The sequence below is a fragment of the Castor canadensis genome, chromosome 15 (assembly GCF_047511655.1).
Source record: "Castor canadensis chromosome 15, mCasCan1.hap1v2, whole genome shotgun sequence".
In the NCBI taxonomy this organism is placed as follows: Eukaryota; Metazoa; Chordata; class Mammalia; order Rodentia; family Castoridae; genus Castor; species Castor canadensis.
Window position 1 is genome coordinate 45,783,272 of NC_133400.1, and position 10,366 is coordinate 45,793,637.

The following is a 10,366-nucleotide window of genomic DNA, read 5'->3' on the forward strand; positions in this document are numbered from 1 at the left end:
TTCCCTTCTCACATATCCTCAGTGCTGCTCCAACAATTACCAAACTTGCTTTTTTATAAAGAATAGCTTAAAACAGAATAGTTAAAAGTGAAATCCTAACTTTAGATTTTAGTTTTTCCTAAGCTGTAGATCTCTAAGTTATGCCTATGTTCCAGAAGAGTGGATAATTGATTCAAATAACTTAATTTTCTCTCCACTGGTCCTCTTGTCCAGAATCAGGTGACAGCTAAATAAGCTAATTGTATGAGTTGGCTATTTAGATTACTCTTCCCAGCATGCTGAGAAGGCCCAAAATCAGAGAAATGGGGAGGAGCCAAATATGTGAAGCCAGTCTGAAGTGGGAGTAAAATAGCCTTATTAGCCAGCAAAAGTATTAGAACAAACTAAGAGTGGTGGAATCCCAAAGGAAAGAGAAATTGGAAGCACTGGGATTTATTAAACCTGTCTGCTCACCTAGCACCAGCCTCTCATTGTATGATTGCTGTTTGCTTGGGGGCCTTTTGTGGATCTGTTCTATTACACAGGGAGGAAGGAAGTATGGATGTGGTCTGCATATGAGCCAAAGACATATCTAGAAATCTACAACTGTACACATTCCCCTCTATGCAATATTCTCTTTAATTCTGTGACTTAGAATCATTTTGATTAGCTCCTTAGTCAATTGACTCAAACTAATTAGTCTGCTTTTTTTCTGATACTGCCTTACTGATATCAGGGACTCCGTTTCTATTTGCTTAATTTTTTCTTTATTTTTCATTTAATTTTGAGACTTGTGATGCCATTTTTGACTCTAAAGAAATATTAAAAACATGGACACAGGGTTGGAAGTATACCTGAGTGGTAGAGCATGTGTGAGGCCCTGAGTTCAATCCTTAGCATCACAATTAAAAATAATAACTTTGGATACATAGTCATTATTTAATGAATAGGGAAATTTCAAGATATTTTTTCAATATCTTTCCAGCTCTTGAAACTAAAATATAAGCCCATGTATGAGGACATCTTCCTTTCAAATATAAAAATTTAAAAATAAATATAATAAAATAAGCTCACTTCATTAGCTCCTTAATAAGCTTTCTATTAACCCATGCACTATGATCTTTCACTGGGTAGGACAATGGGTTCTATTTCATATATGAAATTATTAGTAAAAAGATGTCAAATGCTTTAGCCTTATTTTCAGTAGATCTTAGTACAATAAGTGTGATCTTGGTCTAAATAGGATTCGACTGATAGTGGCTCAGCTGCTTTTCTGGTCACATGATAGATAATTCTTGGAAACAGGGGAGGGAAGCAAATAGCCCATGAGTGTTTTTGTCTTTTGAAAAAGAATGGGTTGATTGCCCCAATTTTGCTTGCATGAAGCAATATATCCTTTTTATATCAAGGGACAGAATCTCATGGTCCTCATTTTCTGTCTGGACCCTAGGGAGACTAGAGAGTTTGAGATGATGCACACCTACAAGATGCCTCTGTGTATCTGCTAATAACTCAGAACTTGGGTTTGCTGATGGGATGCTGACCACTATTCCACTTGTGGAAGATTGGGTGATGCTGATGAACCTAGACTGCCATGGAGGTCCCTCTCTACCCTCAGGAGAGTTGCATCAACCTTCTGTTGCAAAAACTCCTCTGAAAATACTGTGGTCCTTTGAATAGAGGAATTAGCCAAGCCTTGGAGAGGTGCCTTCATTTCCTCTCATGTCTGGAGTTGCCTTGTCTGCAACAGCTCTTATTCTAAGAGGGAAGAAGACATTTCATGATCCAACTGATACCCTCCTGCTAGAGGTGTGTCTTCTGCAATCTGATTTTCAATGGTACCTAGCAGCATAGGAATGGTGAGTAGACTTCTGGAATTAGGAGCTAATGTCAGAGATCTGCACTTCTCAGTTAATTTGTTAAGTAAAAAAGCCAGGCTGTGGGTATAGCTCAGTGGCAGAATATTTGCCTAGCATGCACAAGACCCTGGATTAGATCCTTAGCCCTTAAATTTAAAAAAAGCTTTAAAGGTATAGGAAAAAGAAAATGAAGAGCCTCTTCGTTGCTTTTGAAAAGTTTATAGATTATGATAGACACACCAAGACACAGAAACACATACAAGCATATTGCAACTCGTGTTGTTTAACTATTATGAAGCAAATTTATCAAAAAAACTCTTTTCACTAGACTAAGTATAAAAGTGTTGAGCAGACAACATATGAAATACAAGATAATATTTAAATATTGCAATTGGAGTTTGTTGGGAAAAGAAGATTGATATTTGTCAAGCAGAAATGAGAAAATGATATCTGAGATACAAGCATTATTTTGACTTCTAAACCTCAAAAGCAGTCTCTTGTGGTGAAACAGAAAATTCATCAGCTTTGCTCCCTGCTCTGAAAATACAGGTTCCATTTCCCATCATTTTGTTATTGTACTCATACTTTTTTATTAGTTTCAATCTCTTTAATCTTCAAGACTGCAAGTTAAATATTTTTAAATTAAACTAATTTAATTATCATTTTATTTTAAAACAATCTAAAATTTTAACCTTATGAATACTCCCTGTCCTCTAGAAATTGCAATAAATACATGTCCTTCGTTGTGGCTTGAGTATGAATGTGTCTGGGATGGAACAGTGCACTTGGGGACAATAGTTTTCTAGCTGTTTGGTCATTAACCACAGGGAGAAATAACTGTCACCTTGTAATACACTGTTTGCACAATGTCATGCAGGTAAACAGCTCTGCTGTTTTCAAATCCATGCAACATCATGTATGAAAATCCTGTATCTTCAGTCCCTTTCTTGTATTTTCCATATGTCACCACACACCAGTTTGGGGAGAACTCAGGTCTGCAGTTCAGTGCCTGGTACTACCTTTCTGTGTTTCCCAGTTTGAGTCATGATGAAGAAGGGCTTCCCCAAGGTAAGGAAGACTTGACCTGCCATGTTAACTAGTTAACTGCTGAATTGCTCGTTGCTTGATCCAAGCTCCTACTCTGAGCCCAGGTATAAAAAATAAAAAGATGGATATTGCTCAGTTCACCCCCCACACACACACATACACACTTGGAGAGGAACTTGGAAGAGTAGTGGGATAAGTCCATGTGAAATTTGGGAAAAGCTGCTATGTGCAAGAAGAGGTCACTAATCAGACTAAATATGACATTTAGAGCAACCATAGAAAGGCCGTCCAAAGAATTAATTGTTGGGGGAATAGGGGACTGCAAATACTGGAGCAGTGTGACAAAAAAGAGAGAAGGAAAGAGGATCAATATATCCCTCCAAAGTTTGAATTTGGAGAGCATTTGTCCCTTCCCAGAGCATTTTAGGAAGTGAAGGTGCTGTGTACTCCTTGAAAGAGAGCCTTTCTCCCATGGGGAGAGGTAAGTGCTACCTTGTGGACACTACCTTCCAGGAACAGCTATGGGAAGAGTGGCACTCATGTCTCGTATTTTTGCTGTTCCTGTTTTGATTTTATTTTAATTTTAGGGAGAGACAATGTTCAGTTCTAGTTTTAAAAAATATCATGTAGAATCAAGTTTGAACTAATGGATTTATTCAGGGGTATCAATAAAGATCTCTGGCCACCAGAACAGACACATTTGTTGAATGCCTGAAAGCCTAGGTGCCATTGGTTTTGTTTATTTTTCTGTTTCTTTTTAAGGAAAGAAATGAGGCAACATCTTGCTTAAAATTTGACAAAACCTTCCCTAAGAAAGTCATTCTTGACCTCAATTTACACTTGAGAAAACAAGGACTAAGAAGAATTATGTGCTGGAATCTCTAACATGCACAAAGCCCTGGATTCCATCCCAAGCACCTAAAAAAGAAAAGAAGAAAAAAGAGTTACTAGCTCAAGCTGTCCTGAAAATCAAACCCAGGCCCTTTCATTATATCTGGCCCTAGTTGTAGCACCTAGTACTCACTCTTGTATTTCACAGAATTCACAATTTAAGCACCATGAAATTATAAAATAGTTTGTTTTAAAACTGTTGAAGTATTATGGTGATTGGAAATTCATTTTAGTCTTTTGTCTTTTCTGCCTCCCTTTCTTCCTTCTTTTCCTCCTTTTTCAGTTCATTAATTTTTAGACAAAAAGTGGTACTAAGAGGCATGAGGCAATAATTTCTGAATAGAAGAATGAGAAAGCTAAAAGATGTTAAATTTTTTAAAAAATCACTTATAGGGTCTGTAATCCTAGCTGTTTGGGAGGCTGATCGGTAGGCTTATAGTTCAAAGTTAGCCTGGGTGAATAGTTCATGGCAGCCAATCTACAAAATAACCAAAGAAAAATGAACTGGAGGTGTGGCTCAAGCAGTAGAGCACTTGCTTTGCAAGCGTAAAGCTGAGTTCAAACCAAGTCCTCCGCAAAAAAATCACCCATAGGGAACTTTTCTAAGAGTCATATACTATATGCATACTTATTTCTGCATTCCTTTTAAAAAACAAATGATTTGTGATTATTAATTATTTTATAGAAGAGATTATATGAACATGAAAGTCTCCCTTAACCACTATCTCACTATAAAAGTGTATCCTTCCAGATACTGGTGCTACTTTAATATAGATAGGTAGAAAGATAGATAGATAGATAGATAGATAGATAGATAGATAGATAGATAGACAGATAGATAGATAGTGATAGATAGATAGATAGATAGATAGATAGATGGTGATAGATTGGTGATAGATAGACCAGATATACAGGAAGAGAGAGAGAGAGAGAGAGAGAGAGTTTGTGACCAAAACAATGGAATCATGTTACATATAATCTCACTGCACATTATGTTTTGTTTCCTACTTTTTGAAATTAATACCTTTTCAGTGGACAAATTTCATCTGATGCGTATAACTATACTTATTTGAATTTAGTAACTATTTGTTTCAACTCCATAAAAGCCTTATTATGTATTTAATAAGGTCTTTAACTTAAAGTAAAAGCATTGCTTCTTCTGAGTATTGAAGAATTTGAGGATGTATATGTACTGATTGAGGGTTAATAAATGGAGGGCAGATTTCTGGATGTGCAATTAATGTGGAAAGGAATGTTTTAAATTTTATGAAAGAAAGAAGTTTCTTCTGTTAAAGTAACATGTAAAATGTCAAGATGCAAGTATTTTTAAGTAGTGATCTTTTAAAAATATCTCTTCAAAGATACTATTCCAATTTAAAATCCCATCAAGAGTATATGAAAATGGGCTTATTTGCCACACTTTATTTTGTGTGTGTGACACTACTGGGCTTTGAACTTTGGGGCCTACACTCTACCACTTGAGTCATGCCCTAGACCTTTTTAGCTTTAGTTATTTTTTGGATAGGATCTTTCATTTTTGTCTGGGGGACTGGTCTCTGACCATGATCCTCCAACCTAAGCCTCCTGAATAACCACAGGCATGTGCTGCCACGCCCACCTAATTTCTTGAGGTGGGTGTTACTAATTTTTTGCCTAGATCAGCCTCAAAACTCATCCCCCTGATCTCTGCCTCCCAAATAGTTGAGATTTTAAGTGTGAGCCACCATACCCAGTCCTCATTTTCTACATTCACTATGCTGGATATCACCACACTTTTAATTTTTATATTTACCTATCTAAAATGTAAATATTCTTATTTTAACTTTATATCCTCAATCATCATTGAGAGCATTTCAACACCCACGCACAGGAAATCAATGTGAGTCAATGCCCTGTATAGCTATCCTTATCTCAACCAGCAAAACCCCTTGTTCCTTCCTATTATTGCTTATACTCTCTCTACAACAAAATTAGAGATAAGGGCAAAATAGTTTCTGCTGGGTATTGAGGGGGGGAGCGGGAGGGGGTGGAGTGGGTGGTAAGGGAGGGGGTGGGGGCAGGGGGGAGAAATAAACCAAGCCTTGTATGCACATATGAATAATAAAAGAAAAATGAAAAAAAAAAATAAAGTAAGTCATTTGCCTGAAAAGCAGTTATTTTCTTGTAAAATGTTCCTCCAAGTTATTACTAATTTTATTTTGTGATAGGATTTTCTTGCCAATTATTTTTGGCAGTAGTACTGAATTTAAACTCATGGATTCCAGCTTGCTAAGTAGGTGCTCTACTGCTTGAGTCATACCTGCAGCCATTTTGGCTCCGGTTGTTTTGGAGGTGAGGGGTCTTGCCTTTTCTGAAACCAGCCTGGACTGTGATCCTCCATTTTAAGCTACCCACCATACAATGACAGGCACTCATCAATACACTCAGCTTTTTTCCATGGTAATTGGGGTCTTCATAACTTTTTGCCCAGGCTGAGCCTTGAACTGTTATCCTTCCAAGCTCAACCTCCAAGCAATGAGGATTATAGGCATAGGCAACCAGTGCCTGGTTCTTGCCAATTTTCAAAAAAAATTAAGCAAGGAGACTTTGAATTGTCTTGCTGAAATTACTACTATTGTCATTTTTAAGATGATAGTAGTAGTGTTTCCTATACTATAGATGTTTTAGTATGAAATCAAGTTAATTCTTATTTTACTTCACAGGTTTTGAGGATTGAGAGTTGGCTTATGAAATTTAACACTCCAAGATGATCAAGAAAAAAATCATCATGTCTTCTTATAGTACTTATATTTTCAGATGTTTATGATATTACTTGTGATTTGTTTTGGGATAAAGAGTAAGGTAGGGGTCTAGCCTCTTCTCCACAAAATTTTGTAAGTTACTATATTTTGTCTTTGTTTTTGTTTGTTTGTTTGTTTGCAGCACAAGGTATTGAACCTGGGACATTGTGCATGCAATGTGAATGCTTCACCACTGAGACACATCTTGGGTTGAGTTTTTTGTTTTTTCAGATTTTTGTTTGTTTGTTGTCTCCCTTTCTGTGTCATGGTCTTGTTATGTAGCCTAAGCTGACCTTGAAATCATGGTCTTTCTGCCTTTTTACCTCCAAAGTGCTGGAATCATAGGATTGTACTCCTGTGCTTGGCAGTTTATGTTTTAATGATTTTATTTTCAAAGTATGTTTAGATATATTTTAATGTACTTTGTCCTCATAGATTTTTTTTTCTTCAAAATTTCTGTGTTTAATCTCTTGGTCTTATTTTCCTATTCTCTGTTTACATGCCACATCAGCTTTATTTAACATACATGGAAACTTCTATATTTATCAGACTTTTATATATTTTATACATTTGTATTTTATATATATTAAAATTTCAAATGATATTTTAAAATAAGTCAGTTACATTCATTACTACCATTTAGATGAGAAAATTCTGAAATGAACTTTCCATAATATTATAATCATATCCTGTTGTTCCAGGATTTTAACAGAGACATTTGGCACTATTGCTAGAGCTGATTAATCTTGGTCTGCAAAACTTGTGGCTTATATCACCCAACATGCTTTGGTTAGAAAGTGATACATTTTATAAGGTGGAATTTGATACAGGTTTCTGTACATGTATGTCATTTTTTGCATTAAAATTGCATTATTTATTATAAATTTTGTGATTTTTTTTCTTCAAGCAGTGATTTTTTTTTCCATATACTTTGGAAGAAAAAAACAAATACTGTTATTTCTTCAGTTCCAAACCCAACAAAGACATGTTTTCTGTGTATGTTACTTTACTAATCTATTATCTCATGTACTATTTTTCTACTCAGGTCATCTAAAATTACTTCAACAGTAATAATAAAATTGATGAGGTGTATTTTTGGGATCAAGAGTATTTTGGATATAAAGTTGACCCATGAACAACATGAGTGTTAAGGGTGTGGACCATTTTCACAGTCTGAAACTTGTGTAAAGCATTTGACTTCCCTTGAAATTAGCGACTAGTACCTTGATATTGTACAGAAGCCTGACAGGTAACATAAACGGTCCATCAACATGTATTTTGCATGTCATATGTGTAATATACAGTGAAAAGTGTTCAAGAATCCTAAAAGATCACTTTTTACTGCTATACAGCATTTAATGGAAAGATGAACTGCTCAATCAGAAGTAAGGAATGTCATACAAGTGTTTCTGACAGATACTCTAAATGCTTCAGTTCACAGCAATAGCAACATACAGAGGCTACAACGTGGATCTGAAAATACAATTTGTGCCACAGTTAATTTTACCCAGTTAATTTAGTACTTCATCTTTACGTTTCTTCACAATTCTCTCCACTGCAATAACAACATGTACTTTTAGCTACACATATTTAATGCATTCATGACAAATCAAACTTTTTCTTAATTTTTTTGATAATCATGTGCTATATAGTTTGTTCTTGAGTTTTTTCAATTTGTTGCAAATTTCCTAAATTTTTTCCAATAAATTTATTTAAAACAATCTGTATGAAAGTGGATCTATGTTATTCAAACCTGTATTTGGTATTTTATGAATACTGTTAATTTATTTTTTGAGTATTTCATGTTTCCAGGTTTTGTCAGGAGTTTGGGAATGTGGGTTTTTAGAAGAATAAAAGGTTGGGTCATGGCAGGATTTTTTTTCTCACTTTATTGAAATTGGAGGCAGGACTGGTAGGGGTTAAAGATAAAGATCTAAGTCACATTTTTGGGGTTCAAATTCCACTCTGCCCCTTTCTATGTATGACAATTTGTTAACCCACATGTGTTTCAGTTTGTTTTCCTGTAGGTTGGGATGATAGTAATAGTGTCGAGTCCCTATTGTTGTTGGGCCAGATGAGTAAATGAATGTAAAAAGCACAAAATGCCTGACTTACTAGTGCACCCTTACTATCTGCTGTTATGATTTTAGTATTCACATTTTTCTTCAGGTGCAATAGAAATGGATGGAGCTAATGACAGCACCCAGAACTATTTCATCCTTTTGGGTTTTTCTGACCGCCCCAATTTGGAGAGGATCCTCTTTGTGGTCATATTGGTAGCCTATCTTCTGACTCTTATGGGCAATACCATCATCATCCTGGTATCCCGGCTGGACCCCCACCTTCACACTCCCATGTACTACTTCCTCACCCACCTCTCCTTCTTGGACCTCAGTTTCACCACTAGCTCAATCCCTCAGCTGCTCTATAATCTTAATGGACATGACAAGACCATCAGCTACACAGGCTGTGTCATCCAGCTCTTCCTATTCCTGGGTCTTGGGAGTGTGGAGTGCCTGCTTCTGGCTGTAATGGCGTATGACCGGTTTGCTGCTGTCTGCAAGCCCCTTCACTACACAGTGATCATGAGTCCCAAACTCTGCCTGGGTTTGGTGTTGGTGGCTTGGGGCTGTGGGGTGGCCAACTCTTTGATTATGTCTCCAGTGACTCTAGGCTTACCCCGTTGTAGGCACTACCACGTGGACCACTTCCTGTGTGAGATGCCAGCTCTGATCAGGATGGCCTGTGTCAACACAGCTGCCATTGAAGGCACTGTGTTTGTCCTGGCAGTGGGCATTGTGCTGTCACCCTTGGTGTTTATCTTGGTCTCTTATGGCTACATTGTGAGGGCTGTGTTACAAATTCAGTCATCATCAGGGAGGCAAAAGGCCTTTAACACGTGTGGCTCTCATCTCACTGTAGTCTCCCTTTTCTATGGAAACATCATCTACATGTACATGCAGCCAGGAAACAGCTCCTCTCAGGATCAGGGAAAGTTCCTCACCCTCATTTACAACATTGTTACCCCACTTCTCAATCCTCTGATCTACACCCTCAGAAACAAGGAGGTGAAGGGGGCACTGAGAAGGCTGTTAAAAGGTGACAGGGAGTTCGGAAAGGAGGGAGGGAGAATGGGAGGATGAGGCATCTCCCCAACCTGGGCATCATTCCATCCAGGGCTGTTGATAGCAACAGCGTTGTTGGATCAGATCCTGTTTTGGCCTGCAACTCTCAACAACTTATTTTAGTTCCCACATTACTGTTGTAAAATGAACTACATGAGGTTTATCATCCAAAAACCCCTCTTGGTGATCTATCTATACAGCAGATCCAAAGAACAAAATGAGATAGTTGTAAAGATAAGGTTTCACCAACTTCTCCCAGAGATCCAAGTGTTTTACTAGGTGTTTTACTCAGAATGATTCCAAATCTACCAGGGCTTCTAACATGAACGGAGTGTCTCTTTGTTGACCAGAACAGAACTGATTCCCACATTTCTTCTCCAGCCCTTCAGTTCCACAGCTTCTTCTCCTGTGCCAGGGAACTGTATTCTGTTTTGCCCTCTCTAATTTTCTCCCCAGCATACCACATATGAAAGTGCACCAGCCCCAGAGCTTACTGGCAGAAAGACTCAGTTGCTTTAAGGGGACACCGATATGAATATGCAAACCACTCTTTTAGAGAATTAATGACCTGGATAGGCGAATGGTGAGTAAGAGAATGACAGTGATCTACATGTGTGATAGTTGGATTTACTTCCACAAGTCCCTCTTTGTAATGAGCCCACTGAGGGAGAGCTTATTGGAGAAC

General features: G+C 37.4%; 1 protein-coding gene across 1 annotated transcript; it reads left to right on the forward strand.

The window, feature by feature from the left end:
* Positions 1-8,736: 8,736 nt before the first annotated feature.
* On the forward strand, positions 8,737-9,699 carry Or2w3 (olfactory receptor family 2 subfamily W member 3). Its single transcript, XM_020179483.1, has one exon. The coding sequence runs from the start codon at positions 8,737-8,739 to the stop codon at positions 9,697-9,699; it is 963 nt and encodes a 320-aa protein (XP_020035072.1).
* The last annotated feature ends 667 nt before the right edge of the window (positions 9,700-10,366 follow it).

What these genes read in the sequence shown, in the direction of transcription:
- Or2w3 (XM_020179483.1), top strand. Translation starts at nt 8,737, where the DNA reads ATGGATGGAGCTAATGACAGCACCCAGAACTATTTCATCCTTTTGGGT.